General features: G+C 30.3%; 3 protein-coding genes across 4 annotated transcripts in view; 1 reads left to right on the plus strand and 2 right to left on the minus strand.

The window, feature by feature from the left end:
- LOC136089752 (uncharacterized) overlaps window positions 1–557 on the plus strand; it is a 735-nt gene extending 178 nt beyond the window's left edge. The window contains exon 1 of the mRNA XM_065815833.1: window positions 1–557. This exon is cut by the window's left edge and continues 178 nt beyond it. Coding sequence (XP_065671905.1) covers window positions 1–557 — 557 coding nt within the window.
- Window positions 558–11,472: 10,915 nt separating this feature from the next.
- On the minus strand, window positions 11,473–14,404 carry LOC100206048 (betaine--homocysteine S-methyltransferase 1). Of its 2 annotated transcripts, XM_065815555.1 has the most exons (10): window positions 14,264–14,404; window positions 14,014–14,049; window positions 13,471–13,682; window positions 13,192–13,327; window positions 12,913–13,031; window positions 12,618–12,809; window positions 12,172–12,502; window positions 11,951–12,081; window positions 11,765–11,862; window positions 11,473–11,681 (listed from the first exon to the last, which is right to left on the minus strand). In XM_065815555.1, the coding sequence occupies exons 3-10, from the start codon at window positions 13,477–13,479 to the stop codon at window positions 11,513–11,515; spliced, it is 1,185 nt and encodes a 394-aa protein (XP_065671627.1). In that variant the 5' UTR covers window positions 13,480–13,682; window positions 14,014–14,049; window positions 14,264–14,404; the 3' UTR covers window positions 11,473–11,512. The 2 variants fall into 2 exon arrangements, with proteins under 2 accessions (XP_065671627.1, XP_065671628.1); XM_065815556.1 differs by lacking the exon at window positions 14,264–14,404 and having other exon boundaries at window positions 14,014–14,164.
- A 1,289-nt stretch (window positions 14,405–15,693) lies between these two features.
- Window positions 15,694–17,236, minus strand: LOC136089753 (52 kDa repressor of the inhibitor of the protein kinase-like). Its single transcript, XM_065815834.1, has 2 exons — window positions 17,099–17,236; window positions 15,694–16,917 (listed from the first exon to the last, which is right to left on the minus strand). The coding sequence occupies exons 1-2, from the start codon at window positions 17,234–17,236 to the stop codon at window positions 15,694–15,696; spliced, it is 1,362 nt and encodes a 453-aa protein (XP_065671906.1).
- Window positions 17,237–22,882: the final 5,646 nt, after the last annotated feature.

Here is a 22,882-nt window from a genome sequence, read left to right on the forward strand (position 1 = left end):
AAAACTCTGGCTACTATACAAAGGATAGTTCTCAAACTGATCCTAACATTAAATTCAACTTGAAAAAAAAGTTTGACGAGAAAGTTCTCGTTTGGATTGCAATCAGTCGTTTTGGTCATTCATCGCCTTACTTTGCTGTAAAAAACTGTGCACTGGATGCAAAAACTTATTCTAAAGAATGTATTACAAAAAGACTTCTTCCATTTATAAATTCCAAGCATCAAAACATGAAAATTTTATTTTGGCCTGACGGAGCGAGATGTCATTATGCAAAACACACATTAGAAACTTACAACACTTTAGGTATTAACTTTGTCGACGCTAAAGATAACCCCCCAAATGTACCGCAGTTAAGGCCAATTGAAAATTTTTGGGCACATTTAAAAGCAAAAGTTTATGGAAATGGATTTACTGCGAAAAATCTTGACCGCCTTAAGAATAGAATTCGATTAAAGTTGAAAGAGTTTGATCCAGACTACTTTTTCAACCTAATGGATTCAGTCAAAACTAAAGTTCGAAAAGCCGCTGATTTAGGACTACTTTCGGTTATAAAATAGTTAACAATATCCAGTCACTCATTTTAGTTAAAATTTTTGTCAAAAATCGATTAATTTTGTATTCAATTAAGAACAATTTTTCATTCCGGATTTTTTGTGAACAGACGTTATTATTTAATATACTATTATTTAATATATATTATATAATATATATATTTAATAATATACTATTAATTAATTCATAATCTTACTTTTTTAATTTCTTACTTGAATATAATCTGTGTTTGGCTTCGTTACGAGCATGAATTAGTAGTTTTTTACTGTATTCCTTCATTATGTTTTTTGCCTTTTTAGTATGGATTGGAGTTTTTATTATAAACGATTTTGAAGTTATGTTATTGGATAAGCATTTTTGAAGAAAAACGAGTCGATTTTTTGAGTTCGCATTTCGTATCTTCAAATCTTGTAACTTTTTGCCGTAAAAATCATCGTAAATCTTTTTGCCGTAAAAAGTAAACGAAACAATTCCGGTTATTATTGATATATTGAACGCTGACATTGATGACTTAAAAACTCGAACTAAACTTACTCTTGCAGACATTCACCAAGTAATTGAACTTTCATTAAGTATATGCTATTTTTTATATGAAAACAATATCCGAGTAATACCTAATTCAGGTCCTATAGGTTTATCTCTAATGGTTGTTATGGCGGAAGCGTTTTTACAAAATATAGAAAGAAAGTCCCTTAACATAGCAATTGTTTATACATCCGAACCAAAAATTTACAAGAGATATGTAGATGATTGTCACGCTCGCTTCGCTTCAATAAAACAACAACAAATGTTCCTGAACATCCTTAGAGAACAGCATCCTGCCATAAAATACACAGTGGAACTTGAAAACGACCTCAAACAACTCAATTTCCTAGATATTAATATTACAAACACAGGCTCTGGAGCTTATGAATTTCAAATACATCGAAAAGAAGCTATTACAAATGTTCAACTTAAACCTAACTCAAACATTAATCCTAACATTATTATTGGCGTTTTCAAAGGTTTTTTATGTCGTGCAAAAAGAATTTGCTCTCAAAAACACCTTCAAAAAAAAATTGATTTTCTAATAGACATGTTTGTTGAAAATGGCCACGACAAGAACATTCTAAATAATATTACTATAGACTATTTAAAAAACCGGTTCAAAAAACACCACATGTCAACAATTAGATACCCAACCCTTTATAAAACTACCTTGGATACCAATTGTTGGTCCAAAACTTCGTAAAGAATCTCGATAACAAAACATAAATGATATTTTCACATCAACTCCCAATTTAAAAAATATTTTTTGCAACAATAAATTAAACTACCACTAAACACAAACCCCGGCGTATACCAGCTAAAATGTTCATGCGGTTCGACATACATTGGTGAAACTAAAAAGAAGGTGATATCGATATGTATTGAACACCAGAAAAACAGCTTAAAAGAAAAAGGTCCAGTTCGGGTGCAACTGAGCATTCCAAAACATGCCTTGGTAAGTTTGATTGGTTGCTCCCCAAAACATTATCTGTAGCCCCAGAATATCGAACTCGGAAAATCAGAGAGTCACTCGAAATAAGCAAAGCTAGGGTTCGACAGGAGTTGAGAAATGGTGATGTGGTTCTCAATCGGGATGACGGTGATAACGTGACAACTAAAACCTGGGGGCCATTTTTTAATAAAATCTGCTGACGTCAGTTATTTGAGAAAAAATTTTTGTATTATATTTTGGCTTTTTAGTGTTATCTTTTTAACGGTTTGTTTTTACTATAACGATTTCTTTGTAACTATTTCATTTATTATACCTGATGACGCTGATCACGATAGATCAGCGAAATATCGAAATAATTATGTATTATTAAAAAAATATATATATTTTAAAAAAAGTTTATACGCATCCGTTTTTATTGAATTCTACCCATATATATATATATATATATATATATATATATATATATATATATATATATATATATATATATATATATATATATATATATATATATATATATATATATATATATATATATATATATATATCTTTATATCTTTATATAGATGTATATATATATATATTTATATATATATATATTTATATATATATATATTTATATATATATATATATATATATATATATATTTATATATATATATATTTTTATATATATATGGCCAATTCCATAGTTCAGTGACGCATCATGCGGAATGATTTTTTTTAATAGAAATTTTTCTATAACTCAAAAATAATTTTCTATTACTCTAAATCAATCTTGAATTAAAATTTTATAATATAAACTAAACACAATTGTATTAACATAACACTGCTACATAGCAAAAATTAAAACATGAGTTCAGTGACGCAACGCGGAAAAAAGTGATTCTTTATCAGCATACTTTTAAATGTAGTTTTCGCTGAAATTTTAATTTTTGCTTAACTTATTAGATTTTTTTGTTGTAATTTATTCATTTGGCAATAAGGTAGTCATAAAAAAAGCCACAAACAATAAAGTTTTCATATCGTTTTATTTTACAGAAAAAAAACTATCAGTTCAGTGACGAAACAAAAAGACGAAATTAAAAACATTTTAAAAAGTTTTGTTATTTTGTAATAAATTTTTATTATACTCAGGTGAAAATAGCATCGGAACAACGTTATCATTATGAACATAAAAATAATGTGATTTTGATATACCTTTGATTTTTCTTGAATAACTTAAAATTGAACTGAATCCAAGTTCATTTTTTTTGTTGTCTTGTATCGTTTTCTGACATGTGAATTACAGATATTTGCAAATCTTGTAATGCTAACGCAAAATCTGCTGCTGACCTGATTTCGTATTGACTAGTTTTAACTCTCAGGGCTGCGATTCGCTTAACAGTAGCTCCTATTCCGTCAACCACTCCTTTCCCGTGCATCGCTGCAAAGAAATGCCAGAAGAATTTTTTATGAAAACGTTTTTCAAACACAACCATTGCAGCCATAATGCTTTTGTTTTTGAACTGAGAAGTAGCATTATCGCTGAACATGTGTACTTCTTTGACTTGATCAGGAATAAAGTGAAGGATTTTGTCAATGTACGGTATAACGGAGAACTTAGTATGATCAGTTGAATCTGAAACTATGGCAAATGTTTTTAACTCAATGTTCCAGACTGCTAGGGTCATGATAGAAACTTGATTTTGACCAAAATGAGCCGCTTGTGGCTCATTTTGATAGAAACACCTAGCGTTTTCAGCCCAGTCAACTTGGATTGCAATTTCAGAATTAATACTCATCGAAACCTCCTTCAGTTTATTAAAAATTGTTGATTGGTTTTTCTTTACAAATGCGTGTTTAACGAACTTATCACGCATCGCTGATATGTGTTAGATGAGTTCTGTTACAGTAGACTTTTTTGAAATTTTTTCAATGTTTGCATATGTTTTAGTTTCAGGCTTTCTCCACTCGTCCCAGGATACTTCGAAACCAAATGTATTAACAGTTTGCAAGTGTTTATCGAACTGTTTCATACCTTTGCATGCAACGCATTTGTCAAAGGCGCAATCGTATGTGTACGGTTCACAAACAAAGTTATTTATCATTTCAGATCCAACTTTGATTAAAGGCGCTTGAATTGATTTTGTTAATGCATTTAAGGCAAATCGCATATTTTCATTCAAACTACAAACACAAACATTATGCGGAAATTTTGTAACTGATTTTACATTGCGTAGACGAAGGTCGCAAAATCCAATTTTTATGTGCAGATGCTTTTCCTTGAATAACTCGAAAGCTTCTTTTAGCGTATAATATAAATGACGTATCTGAATATTGTTTGCTTTTCCGTCAGATAATTGAATTCGATTGACATCTTTTTTGTTTGGTGATATTTGGGAAACTTCATCTTCATTATAAAAGTTTACAACTGCTAAAACATCGCTTTCAGAAAGACCATACGGCTTTAAACATGCTAGAGGTAGACCCGAATTATCTTTACAAGCAGAGCTATTTGAAAGAATAGAAAGAAATTTCAGATTGTTTCTCCTTTGAAGTTGGTAGTGCTTTTAAAACTTTTTTCAATGCTTTTCTTCTTTGTTGAACGTTTTTAAAAGATGAGCTTGGACTTTGATATTGATTTAAAAGTTTTCTTTTTAAAGCGCGACTTTTTAAAACTCTTAATTTTGCTTTAGCAGCATAAGCTGCTTTTTTATTAGGATCGGTTTTCAATTTTTCTCGATATCTCTTAGATCTAACTCTGGACATTTCTTTCTTTTTATCAGAATTCCGAGAAACATAATTAGCTTGGTATTCTGCATAACGTTTTTTTTTTACTTCTAATTTTGATTCCATTTCTTAAAAATTTACAACTTTAAAAGAAAATGTTAACATAAATCCAAAAGTTTACTAATATTTACTAATAGCCCTTCACAATACTAAAATGCAAAAATTTATTCGAATTTGAAAAATTTGAAAACCCACAACGAAATCTGAACTTTTGGATGATATTTTGACTTCCTTACGGCGCTATTTTATAAAACGCTAATTATCCCGTCGATGAGTTCAGTGACGCAACAGCTTTTAAACTATAATTATATGTTAATACAAAGCTTTTTGACCAAATTTTTTTTTAGTAATGATTAAAAGTTTACATTAAAATATATAATTTCTAAAAACCTCGCCATAAAGCATAATTTCATTGCGATAATTAAACTTTTTTAGCTTTTAGTTCAGTGACGCAACGTAATTTTTGCAGATGTGTATGTGACAAAAAAACACTTGAATTATTTTTAAAGAGTAAAAGTTTTTTTACTCAAGACATATATGTAATCTCAAAGATTCTTTCTAAACAAAAGTATGGATATGTTTTGTTTAAAATATTGCAATAACTCGCCCTCAAATTTTGCTCACTTTTTCGAATAATAAAAAGAACAAACAGTTGCTAACATTCATCAAGTTTATCTACTCAAACATTTTCTACTCAAAATTTATTTTAACAATAATTTTAAGGTGTTTAAACTATAATTAAAGAAATAAAACCTTTTGAAAAAAGATATTTTTAAACACGAAATTTATCTCTTCCATCGTGGAAATAGCCATATATATTTATATATATATATATATATATATATATATATATATATATATATTATATATATATATATATATATATATATATATATATATATATATTATGTATATAAATAAATATATAGATACACTTTTTTACTGCTATCATTATTATTTTACTGACTTTTTTAATATACAGTTTTTGGCGTTTATTTTTTCAGCGATTTCAAGATGTACAAAAGTATTAACTTTCATGATATCAGGAAATATTTGAATGACCAAAAGTTTCCTGAAATGCAAACTTTAAAAGTCAATATAAAAACTTTGCAATTATAGACAATAAATTGGTGTATTGCAAAAAAAATATTGGCATGGTGAAAAAAACTTTTTAACTAATTCAAAATTTCAAAAAAAAATTTAAAACATTTTTTTGGTTCTAATTATTGTTTTTATTTAAATGACTACAAACAAACTTTTGTTTCTTGTAGGTGATTGTGGTAATAGATCAAGAAGAGCAACTAAAGATAGTTAAAGAAGTTCATGAGGGTCTAGGAACTTCAGAGAAAGCTGTTGCATAAGCCAGTCACCTTGGCATTAATGCTGTTAGAAAGCAAATATCTTCAAGATTTTTTGGCATTTAATAGTGGGGGATATCACAAAGCATATAAATCAATGTGAGCGATGTCAGAAAACCTTCAACAGAAATCTTAAAGTCTCTCCCGCTTTAAAACCTGTTAAAGTGGAAAAACAATTAATGAAGCAAGTTGGTGTGGATTTAATTCAATTACCTGAATCGAATGGATTCAAATTTGTGACCGTTCTTATTGGTTATTTTTCTAAATGAACTGAAGCTAAACCTTTAAGCAACAAAACAGCAGTATCAGTATCATCCTTTCTCTATAAGGTTATATGCAGACATGGTTGTTTTAAAACACAAATCAATGACCAAGGTCGGGAGTTTGTACACTCTGTATCCATTGCATTACATGACATGACAGGTACTCAGCAGCATGTTACCTCGGCTACTAAGAAAGAACTAAGAAAGCAATTATTAAGGTCTTATATGAAAAAGTTCAAAATTGGGTGTCAGTTTTAGATGGATTCCTTTTTGCTCTATGTGTTAAAAGTGCATGATTCAAATGGGGTACACACCATCTTTCCTTATGTATAACCAACAACCCTGCTTTCCAATCGACGTAAAATACTAGATAAATAATAGATAGACTCAATGATGATGAAAACAATCCTGTATATGATAAAAGGGTTTTACAAAAATCCTTAGAAATAAAAAGAAAAATTGAAGAAAAAGCCACGAACAATATTGTTTGTTCACAAAAGAAACAAAAAATTGACTATGACAGAAAGCATGCAACAGCCCTAAAGTATTGTGTTGGTCAGAAAGTACTTTAAAGAAATCTTAAAAGAGGTGATAGGAAAGGTGCAAAAATGACTTTCCCGTGGCTGGGTCCATATAAGATTCTTGATATTTTATCAAATTCTATATGCTTATTACGTAACAGTAAAGGAAATAACATATTGCAAAAAAAAATACTCTCTACATCATCTTAAACCATTTATTAAAAAGGAAAGTAATTCAAAAGTGTCTGAATTATCTTCAGAATGTGGTGATAAAGAATAATTTCAACGCCACCTCAACCTAATAAAACATCCCTCCGATGATATTTGCCAGAAAATTGCTGAAAAACTTGCTCTCAAAACACTTTTTATGCCATTTCTTATTGATGGAAAAGAAAATGATGTGCCTTTGAAAATGCATGCATGCAAAGCTGATAGAAATTGTTTTGTTTTTTTGAGCAATTTCGTTTTTGCTGCCATATTCTGAATATCAACATGTTTGTGTTCGCGATCTGGTTGTGAAACAAATGAAAACACAACTCTGCTCCAGTCTCTTATCAGGATACTTAGGTGATAACGTGGAAAGTTATCTCCCCAAAAGTGGTATGGCCGCAGATGGTATATGGGCTACACATGTAGAGATTCTTGGTACTGCAAACCTTATTGGAATTGATGTAGCGGTGTGGTCATTCACAGGACATTAACATGGCTAAAATATCCAGCTTCCACTAAACTAACATCTAATACTATTCTTTTAGAAAATAAAAACAATAATCATTTTAATGTTGTTTTGTCACTAAAAACTTTAAAGTGAGAAATATTTGTACTGAAATAAAATGTTGTTGGTTCCACTTGTTTTTCATGTTATTTTAGAAGTATTTAAAGTCCTATTGGAAGTATATCTGAACTCATTCGTTAGATATATACGTTAATAATTTATGGCCTTCAGTTGTTGGTAAACTTATTTGATGTGTGTTCCTAAATGTAAAATCTTCTAATGCTAAGAAAAAGGGAAAATGCATAACTTTACATAAAAAGTGAACCAAAATCTAGCCTGGAAAGTAAACTATCATTTAATGTATGAACTAAATAATAAAAATTTCATGGGAAGATAAATTGAAGTACCCTTAATTATATAAAACGTGTATATTTTTACCCACCATTCCCACAAACTTTAGCATTTCTTCTTTACTTGATGACAGTAAAAAAATAATAAGCGCAGTAAACTTTTAACGTTGTAATTTACTGCGCAGTAAACTTTTAACGTTAAAGTTTTACTGCGCAGTTACTTTACAACGTTAAAAATTCACTGCGAAATAAAATTTTAACGAAGTAAAATATTAACATGACACCGAATTTGAGATTTATAGAGATAGAGAATAGAATCCGGAGTAAGAAAGTGTCGAGCTCGATAAAGAGATGCAACCTTAGCAGATGCTAATTTTGCAACGGACTTGATAAATGATTTCCGAGAAAGATCCGAAGTAAAAGTTAATCTTAGAAGATGGAAGGTAGATGACTCATTGAGTACATTACCGTTCATAAATATAGGAAGATCTAAATTATTGCGATAACGATTGGCTAAAAAAAATTGAGTTTTATCTGAATTAAAGTTCACCAGCCACTGTGAGTTCCATGCTGTGAGATCCTTTTCAAGCTCAAATTCCCCCCTCCAGGCAATCAGACAGTATTGGCCTCTTATCATGACAAGAATAAATGGTAGTATCGAACATCAAGAATCAATGGTAGTATCGAACATCATCATCAGCAAACAATGCCACCTTAGATGTGAGAATATTTGGAAGATCGGTAATGTGAATTAAAAAGCGTATGGAGACAAGGATTTAACCTTAAGGAACCCCTGAAGTTACAGGATGCGAAGAAGAGCTCTGTCCATCGATGATAACTTTTATACTATGATTGGAAAGAAAGGACTCAATAATTTTAAAGATGTTACCAGATACACCGTAAGAAGAAAGCTTATGGAGAAGACCAGCATGTCAAACTTTATCAAAAGCTTTAGAAATGTCAAGAGCAATGACCTTAACCTCTCCACCTTTATCAAATGCATGATAAAACCTATCAGTTATTACTGTTAAAAAATCAGCTGTAGAACGAGAAAATCAAAATCCATATTGATGGTCAGAAAGTAAGTTATTAGATTCAAGATGAGAAATTAAGTGTTTGTTAATTAAAGATTCAAAAACCTTGCTTATGATAGGAAGAAGACTTATGGGACGGTAGTTAGACGAATCAGATCGCTCTCTAGTATTTTTGAAAATAGGGATAACAGATGCCACTTTGCCACTTAACAGGCTAGAAAACTAGACTCTGATAAGCACTTGTTAAATAGTTTTGAAAGTATAGATAACAGCTCCGAAGAACACTTCTGCAAGACTATAACAGGTATGTTGTCCGGGCCACAAGCTGTAGAAGAGTCTAAGCAGGAAATCACTTTAGATACAGAAGCTGGAGTGATACGAATGTCAAGCAATGGATCAACCTGTTTGACGGCTAAATTAGGTAGAAAGCAACTAGTGGAATCACAAGATGATGTTGATGAAAAGTTTTTAGCAAACAATTCAGCTTTGTCTTTAGGTGAGGTGACAAAGTTTGAACCATACAAGAAAGATGGAATAATAGATTTACCCTTATTATTGATACTATTAAAGATTCTCCAGAAGTCACGAGAGCCTAATTTTTGTGATGAAATACGAGATTTCATAATCTGAGAATAATGGACTTTTGCGTTAGACAAAACCTTTTTACAACGACTCCTTGCAGTAATAAACGGACGTCTGTTTTTCAAAGAAATGTTTTGCGGATAGATATGGAAGTAACGGTTTTGGAAGTTGCAGCAGCACAATGTGAGGAAAAACATAGAGAAGAGTGAGGCTAGATCTGAAATTGTTGAGAGGGAATAAAAGATTCTATGCCAGCCTGAATCCACGAAGTTATGTAAGAAGCACATTTGTCAGCAGGAAAACGAAGATTTCTTCCAAGGGCCATCCCGAAGAAAATCACGGAAAGAGTCAGGTACTCAAATGAAAAAAATCATACTTTTTGCTTTTTATAATTTTATTCACAGATAAGTATATACGTGCAACAAATTTTCACTAAATTAAAAAAATTCATTCTGTGTTAGTTCTGTACACAAAACTGATGAATCATGCAATGAATACGCAATATTTTCTTCAAATTCTTTATCTAGCATTCTTACAATGTCTTTGCTAAAGATAGTTGCGTATGAAATCTTTGTACAAATAAAATCAGGAAAAAAAAATCAATAATAATGAAAGCGTGCTTACCTTGCCCGCCATCTTAAAATCTAACGTTGTTTTGTGGTAGCAAACACAACGTATTTAGGTATTATCATCTTTGTTGAGCATAAGTATACTTAACAAAAAGAAAGTACAACTTTTTTTGTGTTAAGTATAACTCTGTTTATAATAAGTACAACTTAAGTACTCGTTAAGTTTAACAACAACAATCTCGTTAAGTTTAACAACAAATTTTTATTCGTTTAGTGTAACTCCGATTTACAAATTTTATTGAAAGTATATTTTGAATAACGATTCTCCAATATATTCAATACAAAACTGCTCAAACATTCTTACAACTATGAATTAAAAATTATCAAAACTGTAAACCACATAATATCATGGAATATTCGAAAGTTTACCACAATGCATTGAAACGGAATCGTAGTTTACAATTGGTTAAAATTTAAAATTCAAAATGCGGCAAGACTGTGTGTTTTATATGTATGACCCATATGATAGCTACATCTAATTAAGCACGCATTTATTTAAGAATTATACCCCACTAAGTGGAATAATTATGTGGATGCATTATGTGTTGCACATGTGGACCACACTGATTATCAGCATATATACCAATCATCAACTGGAATATACTTTCACACTTTTATTCCACTTGTTAGCACTATGGCAACATGCTGGCCGCATATACCTTTCTTGTCGGGTACACACACACACATATATATATACACACACATACATCAAATGTTGTACTCTCAACATAAAACCCGTGTTTCCACCAGGTATTTAGACTTTTTTAAATTAATAATGCAGATAGTAACTTTGCCTACAAAATTTGAATAGCTAAATGAGTAAAGCATCGACAGTATGAGTGAGCTGTGATAGGGTTAGAGCCGTGACTAGACTCCCGCACTTTTGGGGAAACATTTACAATTTAGAGGCATTTTTTTCAAATGTAAGGAGTTTTTTTAATTTAAACTTTTGGCGCCCTAACGACGAGTTTTGGGGGTGATGTCTCAAAATCACGGCAATGGATAGGTTAGTAGTTATATGCTAATATCAAAACTCACTAATACTGTCTATGCTTTACTTGTTTAGCAATTTAATTTTTGTAGGCAAAGTTAACATCTATATTGTTAATTAAATTCTTATTTATTTGATTATGCAGGGTTAGTTATCTGCATCATTATTGTAACGTAGAGAATTCACATTAGAGAATGAGGGAGAGATCAAATTAAAATTTGCATGTAATTTTATAATATACTATTTTTTTTCTTTTTAAATTTATTTATTCTTTTTTAGCCAACTCCTCAAGTTCTTCTTTAGTGGTAGCTTCTGTATGTTGCTTAAGAAGCTCATCTCCTGCGGTCACGCCCCATTCATCGGGTACTGAGCAAGAAGGACAGAAAGGTCGACCACTGGCTGGTTTAAGATTTTCCCAGTATTTTCGGTTTGCTCTAAAAATTAAAAATCCAAAATTTAATTCTATCTATTATTTTGATTATAATTTTTATTTTTTCATAAAAATATATAAACTTACCGTTTTCGCACCCACGGCTTGGTATGAAGGGCAAGTCCTTCTCCCCATGGACCGTGTTTGACTGAACCATTGCATTTTACTCCACGTTCTGGTTCAAGCTATAATATAAAGTGTTTAACTACTCGTGCTATTACATATTTTAACATCACTGTAAAAAAATATAATAATGTAAGTGGTTTTAAAAACCTCTTCTGTAATGGCGCGAATATGGTATGGCTGAAATCCACAACATCCACCAATATATCGAACACCTAGCTTGTAAGCTTCTCGAGCATATCGTTGTATGTCCCAACGAGTGCAAATACGTGGTTCAAGTGCTAAACAGAAAATTTTTATTAACAAAACAAAAAAATTTAATTTTCGTTATAAATCGTCTTAAATTGTTACTTGAGCCAAAAGCTTCTTACCAAAAGGAAACTCGGGTAAATCAATAAACCCTTGTTTTTTAGCATCAGGAGTAACGTAAGCCAATGGTTGAGACATCAAGAAAACATTCAATCCAGCATCGTCAAGTCCTTGCTTCATGCGTTTCATGGTTTCAATAATTTCATATGGACCAAAGTGGCAGTTCACACCAACAACGTCAGCACCGGCTTTTGCCATACGAACTGCGCATTCGGCAGCTGATATTCCGTGCATGTCTCCTTCAGGCCCAATACACATTGTTGAACAAATTGGCATTTTTGCTTCTTTGCAGGTCTCAATAGCCCATTCCATTTCTTCTATGTGTTCAAAGTACTTTTATTTAAAAAAAAAAAAAAAAAAAAGAAGTTAAAACAACTTTATTATTATAAAATTGAGTTTGACATAAAGATAAAAATAAACATTTTTGTTAAAAATATTATATTTTTACCTCGCAAATCATAAAGTCAACCTTCATTTCAACAAAGCATTCAATTTGTTTTCTCAACATAGCCTGAACTGCATCTTTTCCTTTTGAAGACAAATATGCGGGTGTTTGGCAAACACCTCCTGCAACTAACGCATCGCCTTCATCAGCAACCTCACGAGCAATTCTGCATGCTTCTTTGTTAATGTTGGTAACCTAAAAAAACATCCTAAAGTACCATTTCGGTTCGGGTTTTTTTTAATACAAATTTTAAATGCTCCAATTGGGAATTTTACTTGAAAAACTAAAAGAAGCATACACCATATTTGGTGGCAGCCTCGTTTCCTCTGTTGTCTAACTTATCTTCACTTGCATAAAATGTAAATGTTTGCATGACGTTTGATCCCGCTCGTAAAAACTCACGATGGAGTTGTTTTACTAAAATTAAAAATTTCTTAACAATTTCATTTGCTGTAAAAAATTATTTCAATAATAGCGTTTCTTTTGCACAATGTATTTTTGACTATTTAAGTTTTGGAACTTTTTATTTATACAATGTGAGCAAAAATAATTGAAATGTTGGTTTATTAAAATATACCTGCTTCGGGAGCTTCAATGACAGCTTCAGGCGTCCAAGGTCCTGCTTTAACGTAACCACGTTTTTCAAGTTCAAACACAAACCCACCATCGCCAATAACAACTTCGCCAGCTTTTAAGCGCTCTAATAATCCACGCTATAAAAAATGTGTTTTAAGTCTTTAGTAATTTAAATTTTTTCAATATTATGTTCAAGTTTTAAAAATATTAAAATGTATAATTTGCTTGAAACTAGAAAACTTAATAAGTGCTAAAAAAGTTTTTAACATTTTTAACATACCTTTGCCATTTGCCAAAATTCTTAGTTGCACGAGAATAAAAAGTGGACGAGATAAAAAGTGGACGAGGAACAGAGAGATGAATTAATTTGATTTATATACAACTTTAGTTGAAAGACAAGCTAAACCAGTTTTTTTATGACCAAGTAAGGTAAACCTTTTGTAATTGTTATTGTGCTTGTTGTTATTACTAGATTTCCCAAGTGTGTTAAAGCTTAATTAAATATTTGCATTAAACAAAGGTTTTTGGCTTAAAAACTATTGAATTTTGAAAAAATAAACAACTACAAAAAAATGAATCACATTCTTAAATTGTTTAAATTTAGATACATCTTACTTAAAAAAGTATTAAAGAAACTTTATGATGATCTACAAAAGATATAAATAGCATATTCAAATATCAATTTTTTTAAATATTAAATTAAAAACAAGGGTTTAACTAGATTATAAAATGATTACGGAAAGATTTAAAATATTCACGGAAAAATTATAAATATTCTAAATATAATTTTTATTTAAAAAAAAATTATTTTTTAAAAAGTTACCTTTCTTTATAGAATCCACTCCACAGTAATGCAAAACTTCAAAAAAGTGGTCATAATTAAAATAAAAAATTAGCATCATTTAAAATATATATATATATATTTTAACACACACATACAGAACTAAATAAGGTAACACGAGATGTTTTTTCGTAACACTTTTATTTTTTCAAAGTTTGTGTTTGTTGGTCTTCTGTGAAAACAAATAAAGATTTATGTAAGTACATAGTCTACATTATTTAAATGTTTATACCTGCTGCTTGCAAGCCAAATTTGCTAATAAAATTTTGATATAAAAGTACGACTCTCCAGCTCCATGCACAAATACTATTATAATATTGGCACATTCACATTTTGTGATTCTGCGCTGTACATAGATTTTGTGACTCTGTACTGTACATAAATTATAACAAAAATATTATGATAAATATTTAACATTGTTTAGGACTAAGTCTGTTGACAGCTACACGGGTATTCACCCATTGGTTACTACCGTTATCTCATAACACCCAAACGCTACCGTTATCCGTACAAAAACAATCTATCTATTTCATAATTTACAGATGATTAATTATATATATTTTTTTCAAGTTTTTCTTTTTTCATTTTTTTTTTTAGCTGCCCCAAGAAGTCCTTACGGTCTTGTCTCAGAGCACCGCAGAAGTGCATTTAACCAGGAAGTTCACAGGAAGTTCTCCTTCCTTACCGTGACGCGAAAATTTGTCCAGAGCACGTTTCGAACCTGGATCTCCTGCTTACATTGCAAGCGCTCTGACCACTGCGCTTAATTAACTGCATTATTAATCCTAATATAACAACTTAAAAATATAAATGAAAAAGAAGATCTTGAAGATCTTGCCAAAAATTTCAATGGTAAAAAAAATTTCGATTTCTTTATCGTAGGCAGAATTTCGGAAAACATCGAGGAATATTCTCCTCCGTCAAGGTTTTAATGTTTCTCTTTGTTCTTTTAAACTCCATAACTGGAACGATTTTTTTATATTGACATAATATCGGCTTGCAGTTCTTCGATAGACTGCGTGAATTTAATTTTTTTTTTCCTTCTTTCATGCATTTGAAGAAGTTTAAACCAAGAGTGTTGCATGTAGCAATCACTTTTACAGTGGCGGATCTAGCTTTTTGGGGGCCCAGGGCTTAAAAATAGCAAAGGGCCCCCAGCCCTACACGAATAAAGATTTTTAATCGATTATGCGATTAATTGATTTTCGGTTCATTATTTAAATAAAATGAAAGACAATATTAAGGGAACTAAGGGAAATGTAAACAACAAAAAAGAAGATATAAAATAATTATTTTCAGCTTATGAAAAAAAATAAAAAAATAAAATAAAAAAATAAAAAAAGTTGAAAGTAAAATAATATAAATTTTTTCATTTTTAAACCTTAATTTTTTTTCATTTAAAAATATATCAAAAAGAAAAAATTAAAAGATGAAAAAAATTTAATAAATTTAATAATTTTTGCATTTTTTTATTTTTCTATTTTGATAAATCAACATCATTGCTTTAACAATTTCGGTTCATTATTTAAATAAAATGAAAGACAATATTAAAGATTAATTGTTTTTATTATTATTATTCCTATTCACTAACAATCACAAATATCGTAAATATTTAAGCATAATAAATTCATAACAAAAACAAGTTATTTAATTTTAAGATTTTTAATGACGCAGTTTTCGAACCTTTATTAGGGCATATTCCTTTATAACCTCATCGTAGTTTAATGACTTTGTAATTTTATGTTCTATGGATAGAAGCATTAAATCAGCCAATCTGTCATCACTCATTGTATTTCTTTGCTTATTTTTAATATAGCTCATTCTGGAAAATGATCTTTCTCCTTCACAATTGGTTATAGGCATTGTAAGGAAAATTTTCATTACTGTGTACAAATTCGGAAAAGTATCGATAAGGTGTTTGTCATAAATTATTTTTAAAATTTCAGCACAATTAATTTGACTTTGCTCGTTAACTACAATTATGTTAATATATTCTTTAAAATGAATGCATTCGTTTTTCAGCGTGGCAAAATCTTCAATATCCTCTTTATAAAACTTACATGCATTCTGCATACTGGATTCATCTATTATTTTTGTTTTCTTGTTTCCAATATCAAATAAAAATTTAAAATTTTCAGAATTTTCCTTATATATTTTTTTTCTTTTTTGAAATTTGTTTTGAAATTTGTCCAAAACGACATTTACGATTTCAATTTTAAATTTGTTTTTCCATGTTAAGTTGCTCCCACACCCTGTTGTACCGTCTGAGTATCTTAGTATTCTTTTTCTTTTATCTTTATATTCCGAACTAAGGTAATTAGGCAAAGTTTTTGCTAATATCTCGTATTGGGTCAATTCTGTGTCGATATTGTTCCTTTTTTCTTTAATGAATCCTTCAAGTGATAAAAGAAGAGCGGAAGCGTCTAACAAATGTAGTCCAGCTGTCTGTAATTTTTTATTTACTTTATTAATTCTTTCCAGAATTTGTTCCCAAAAAATAACCAAAATTCCATTTTCCAATAAAGTCATTTTTGAAAATAATGTCTTCGCTTCTTCTCTTTGGTCCATTTTTTCTTGGTCATCGTTTGCAATTGATTTTAAAACCGTTAAAATTTCTTCATAATTATTTTTTAAAGCTTTAACAGCTTCATAATGGCTGCACCATCTGGTTTTGCCTAAATTTTTTAGGGTGTGCGTTTTCTCATTTAATTTTAAAGCGTCGGTAATTGCATTCCATTTTTTAGTAGAACTTGAAAAAAACACAAATAATTGCTGAATTGTACCGAAAAATATTACAACTTCATGCACAACTTTTGCGGCTTCTATCCTTATCAGATTTAAACTATGTGCTGCACACGGTGTATATACTGCCAACTGATTTTCTCTCTACATTAGTGCCCTTAAGCCCTTATATTGACCTGACATGTTGGCGGCATTGTCGTATGATTGGCCGCGACAATTTTTGATGGACAAATTATTTGTATCTAATATTGTTTTGAATACATTTAGTAGAGATTTTCCAGTATGTGAAGTGATTGGGGGTAATTGTTAAAAATCGCTCGAATACGTCACCTTGATAGCAATATCTTAGTGTAATAGCGAGTTGATCAACATGCGCCACATCCGGGGTTGAATCAATAACAATCGAATAATATTTTGTCGAATTGACTTCCTCTATAATTGTTTTTATTACTTTTTTCGCCATTAATGTAATAATTTCTTTATACACAGTTTTGAACATTTCTGTATGTGCTCTTTAAGAAACGGATCGAATTCAGCAATCAATTCCAAACAGCCCATAAAATTGCCATTATTTGGAACACTAAATGTTTCATTGTGACCACGAAATGCTAAACCTCGTTCACTCAAAAACTTAACAACAGCAACAACACGCTTCAAAATTTTATAAAATTTATCTGATTCCTGCTCTAATTCTTGCATTAATTGTTTATCGATTGTATTTTTCCTTTCTTTTCGCGTTGTCCAATTTATAACGGCGTTCTTGTACGGCGTAGAATTTTCGTGGAGTATGACATATTCCTCTCCATGTCAGATCTCCAATCAGAGAACCCTTTGGAAAATGCTTGTACGTTTATAGAAAATAATTTGCACATTAAACAATATATGTTTCCTGTTCTTTTCGAATAACATATCCAATTTCTTGACACTGGCTGTGCATTTTTAAGCCGTTTTTTAAATAGTTCTTCGGAAAAATATCGATTTTGTGTTTTTTAAATTCTGCACGAAGCTGCATAATCACGTTTATGGAAACCCTTATTTTAAAAATATGTCGTATCTTTGGTTAAACAAAAATTAATGAAATCGCTATTTAATATATCCGGCCATGTGCCCAAATCACAAAAATTATCTTCGGAGGGTAGTTCAACGATGTATGGGGATGTTTGAATTTCTGATGATTCAAATATTGAAACATTTTGACCATTATTTTTATCTTTAATTTGAGCTGAAGATGTTTCGTCGATCTGGGATTGGATTGACAAGAAGTTGGTTAATGTTTTACATTTTTTTATTGCGTCTTGCTTCTGTTCTGCTAATTTTCTTTTTTGACACCCACTTTTATATTTACGACCCGTCATCGTTAAACCTATATAGAAATAAAATTTATATAAATTTTATTTAATATGTTATAATTTTAATACCGAGCGAATGAAAAATAATCAGTGGAATTTGCACAAAAATAAACTTAATCATTCAAAGCTGAATCGCAGATGCACTATTTTTACAAAAGCTAGCAAAGACACTTAACAATTTTTCAACACAAAAGCATTTGAACATCATCGTAGCGATAACAATGCCAATACAATTTTTATTCTCTATTCTAAAAATTTAGTTTTCGTTTGCTTGAATTTTCACATACACTTACTTATGTTTGAAATAATTAATTATTTAACCACTTTTACATTTGATAAATGAATATTCACAATAATATGTAAAATTTCTCTTTTCATACGGGCCCCTTACTGGTCGGGGCCCCGGGCTTTTAGCCCATATATAGATCCGCCATTGTATATATATATATATATATATATATATATATATATATATATATATATATATATATATATATATATATATATATATATACACACACACACACAATACATATATTTAGGGGCAATGTGAGCTTTCACGTTGCCTGGGACAGCAACCCTGATTTGCACTCCTTATTTTTTTAAATTTTCCTATATTATTAACGAATTAACTTTTTTTCTTTTTAGGATTTTTTTTTTTGCGCCCATTGCACAGTGGGCCAGTAGGTGGACAAAATGGGAAAAATTTTAGTTGTCTAATCTTGAAAACCTATTTAATTTTAGTATCTACATATATTAGGAGAAATCTATTGATAATTTATTTATATTAAATCCCTTAGTTACCAGGACTCTAAGCATTTGAATATTGAGATAAAATAAAAAAAATAAAAAATTATAAATAAGTAATTAACGGTGACATCAACGTTGTGTTATATTTCAATTACATCTACGTTTTTGAAACAAAAAATTAGTACATGTTATTCTAGAGTATTTAGAGATAAGAAAAACCAATGTGTGAAATAAATTTGTTATAGCATGTTATCTCAGTTATACTTTGAAAATCACAGATTAAAAAAAAAAATTTCTTAAGAAACTTATTTTTTGCCGCACAATAACTAATAATTACCACAATTTGCCATGTGTTGTCTTATATTTATTTGAGCTATATGATGCTTCAATCGAGTTTTAATTAATTGCTCGTCCCCTTAAATCCCCGTTCAGATTTTATGTATGTTTTAACTTAGTTGTTATGGTACTAAATTTTGCATAGCAACAACTCATTTTTACATTAACGTTGTTTTAATAGTATTTTACTTGCGCTAAATACACAATATTGGGGGTATGTATTAAAATGAGATTCAGAATTCTTATGAGGTTAACTTTTTTTGGTTACTATGGATACCTTACTTTGCATAACATAGCAACAACATATTTTCGGTAGTTGTTAGTAATTTAATTACTAACACTGACAGTAATTTAATTACTTTTAATTTTAATTACTAACACTTGTAGTAACTTAATTACTAACAAGTATTAGTAGTCCAGGCGGCATATATATTATAACATTTTACTTTTAAATACAAAATACTTGTTACAATAATTATTTAGATATGGTTTTGTTAAACTTAGACATTCATAATTTTCTCCAAAAAAACAATCTTAGTATTTCAAAACAAAATATTACTGAAGATATATTAAAATTTATTCAGCCAAAATTTGCTGATTTTAAAGACGTTGATTTTAGACATGCTGTTCAACGATTTGTTTACTTGTATAAAAAAAAGTGGAAATCTGCAAACTATACTGTGAAAAACTTTGAAAAGAAGTTTGTGAACTGGCTTAATGAATATTTAATTGTCAGAAAAAAAGACAATGAACCAACTGCATGTAGACGTGGTCGAAAACCAGTTGCATTTGATAATAGTTCTAATAAAACTAAAAAACGGCGTGTATCTTGTTTAATTGAATCTCATTCATCCAATGAATTATTTTTTGCTGCTAATAAAAAATTTAGAGATGAATCTGTTGTTATTGCTGCCAAGAATGTTTTAAATATATCAAATACAGATAAAGCAACTAAATATTCAGCAGACGAAGCACTGGCTTTAATAATTGATGCAAGTCTGACAAAAGCTTCCTATCAATTGATTAGAAGCGGAGCCTTGGAGAAAGTATATAACATCTACCCCCCTTACAATGATGTCAGAGATGCAAAATTGAAATGTTATCCTGCAAACATAACAGTGGAGGACTATTCAGCTTCAGTTCCTTTAAAAGATTTAATGACTCATACTTTGCAAAGAATCTGTGCAGTTCAGGAACCTGTGCTAAGGCACTTGATATTGAACGACAAAGCAATAAAAACAATGACACTAACGTGTAAGGCTGGTTTTGATGGTGCTACTGGCCAAAGCATTTATAAACAAGTTTTATCAGAACCCGACATTAACAGAGATTTAAAGCGTGAAGAATCATTATTTATTACTTGTCTTGTCCCATTGGATTTGACTGGATTTAACAACAGCAACGAAAAGGTGCCTATTTGGAGAAATCAAAAGTCGTCCTCCACAGCCTATTGTAGACCCATAAGATTTGCATACAAAATGGAATCCAAGGAATCTGTGATTGAAGAAGATCAGTACATTAAAAGTGAGATAGAAAGCTTGGGTATGATTTTATTAGAGGTTTGCGGATCTTCTATCGAAGTGAATTGTATTATTGAACTTACAATGATTGATGGGAAGGTTCAAACAATATTATCTGAAAAAAATAACTCATACCAATGCTGTTCAGTGTGTGGTGTCTCTCCAAAAAATATGAATAGTCTTGATATCCTTAATATAGATTATACTAACAGAGAGTTCAAATATGGTCTTTCCAGTCTTCATGCATGGATTCGATTTTTTGAGATGTTATTGCACATTGCATATAAAAAAGAAACAAGAAAGTGGCAAGCAAGATCTAAAGAACACAAAGAAAAGGCATCTGTAGCTAAACAAAAGATTCAGACTGATTTTATGAACAAAATGGGACTTGTTGTTGATTTCCCTAAAAGTGGTGGTTCTGGAACAAGTAATGATGGCAATACCTCAAGGCGTGCTTTTGCAGCATATGAACAAACAGCTGAAATTCTGGGTATTGACCAAAACCTTATATTCAGATTTTACATTATCTTGGTAACGCTCTCTTCAGGATATGAAGTAGACTGCTTAAAGTTCAAGGATTATTGTTTTGACACTTTTAGACTACATGTGTCCCTTTATCCATGGTATTACATGGCTCAATCAGTTCACAAAGTATTGATACATGGACATGACATAATTAAAAGCCTTACATTACCCATCGGACTTATGTCAGAGGAAGCTCAAGAGGCTAGAAATAAAGACTTTAAATCTTATCGCGAAAATTTCAGCCGAAAAACATCCAGAAAAGCAACAAATACTGATCTTATCAATAGACTCCTAGTTTCCAGTGATCCTGTTATTTCATCATTGCGTAAATCAACATCACACCAAACAAATCATAAAGCATTTCCTTCAGATGTTTTACAATTACTTAAACAATCTTCAAACGATATTATTGTTTTACAATTTTTTGATGTAATTTAAAATTGATAACGTTTTCTTGCACTATTTTTTGCTTTTATTATTCCTAAAACATTATTTACCTAAATACTCAATTTTTATTCAAAATAGGTGGGTCAAAAATCCGATAAGATATTCAAATATCAATTTACCACTTTGTAACTAAGGAAAGTATCCGGTAACTAAGCAATATAAGTATCCATAACAACTAAATTTAAAAAATTATCACTTTTGTAAGAAGTGTGATCTCATATTGGTACTCATGCCAAATTTAGTGAATATAGCACTTATAAAATATCTGCAGATAACAAAAGTAGGTTGTTGCTAAGCAAAATAAAGGTATCCATAGCAACGAAATAAAAAAATATTACCTTCATAAAAAGCGCAGACATCATATTAGTACTCATACTAATTTTAGTGAATATAGCTCTAATATTAAATTAGTTATGAATTTTGTCCAGTAAAAGTGCATTCTGGCCCACTGTGCATTGGACATCTGCCTTACTCCCTTCCTCCCCCGTTCTTCTCGGTCCCCCTGTATATATACAAAACGTCTTAGGCCCTCTGAAATGTAATTAGTGATAGCTTTGGAAGCGGAATCTTATACTCAAAATTATTCATCGACTACTTTTCATCCCTACCTTCTCCGATCTTCAGCGTTTTATTATATATGCAAGAGGAAAGTCCATTTGATATACAGTTAAAATTAAAAAGCTATTTGATTTGTAATACAAAAGTATTACAAAAATATTCTGTTAGTGAAATTATGGCATATGCAAAACATCTGTTCCAATGTACTATAGCAATCGGCTTGGAGTGCAAGATATTGTTTCTCACCATCAACATAGCACTAGTATAATCAAATTTGATTCACTTTTAATCTAATATTTATGTATGCTATTAACTTTTTATATTAAATTTATAAAAAATTATTATTTTTTAAACCTAATTAAATGATTTTAAAGCAAGTATTGGTAAACGAGGTATGATCAGTTGGAATCGGACAGTATTAGTTGTTTCTCAGGATATATTTGGCTTCTTGTTAAAAAGATTTTTTAATAACTTTTTGAATAAATTTTTTGAGGGGTTTCACACCTTAAGTAGTGTGTATGTACACAAATGTTAAAGTCGGTTTCATTATCTGCTTGGTAGGTTTCAGCATGCGTCTATCGAAAGCACGTTTTTTTGTTGTACAGATTACTTAGTATGATAATT

This window comes from Hydra vulgaris, chromosome 13 (assembly GCF_038396675.1).
Source record: "Hydra vulgaris chromosome 13, alternate assembly HydraT2T_AEP".
Lineage (NCBI taxonomy): Eukaryota > Metazoa > Cnidaria > Hydrozoa > Anthoathecata > Hydridae > Hydra > Hydra vulgaris.

Excerpts from the sequence above, each read along its gene's own strand:
- LOC136089753 (XM_065815834.1), bottom strand. The coding sequence starts at position 17,236 with ATGGCGAAAAAAGTAATAAAAACAATTATAGAGGAAGTCAATTCGACA. Across the intron at positions 16,918-17,098 it reads GATATTGCTATCAAGGTGAC|AGAGAAAATCAGTTGGCAGT; the intron begins GTATTCGAGCGA and ends GCACTAATGTAG.
- LOC100206048 (XM_065815555.1), bottom strand. Across the intron at positions 12,810-12,912 it reads AGGCTGCCACCAAATATGGT|GTTACCAACATTAACAAAGA; the intron begins GTATGCTTCTTT and ends ATGTTTTTTTAG. Across the intron at positions 12,503-12,617 it reads TTGACTTTATGATTTGCGAG|TACTTTGAACACATAGAAGA; the intron begins GTAAAAATATAA and ends TTTAAATAAAAG.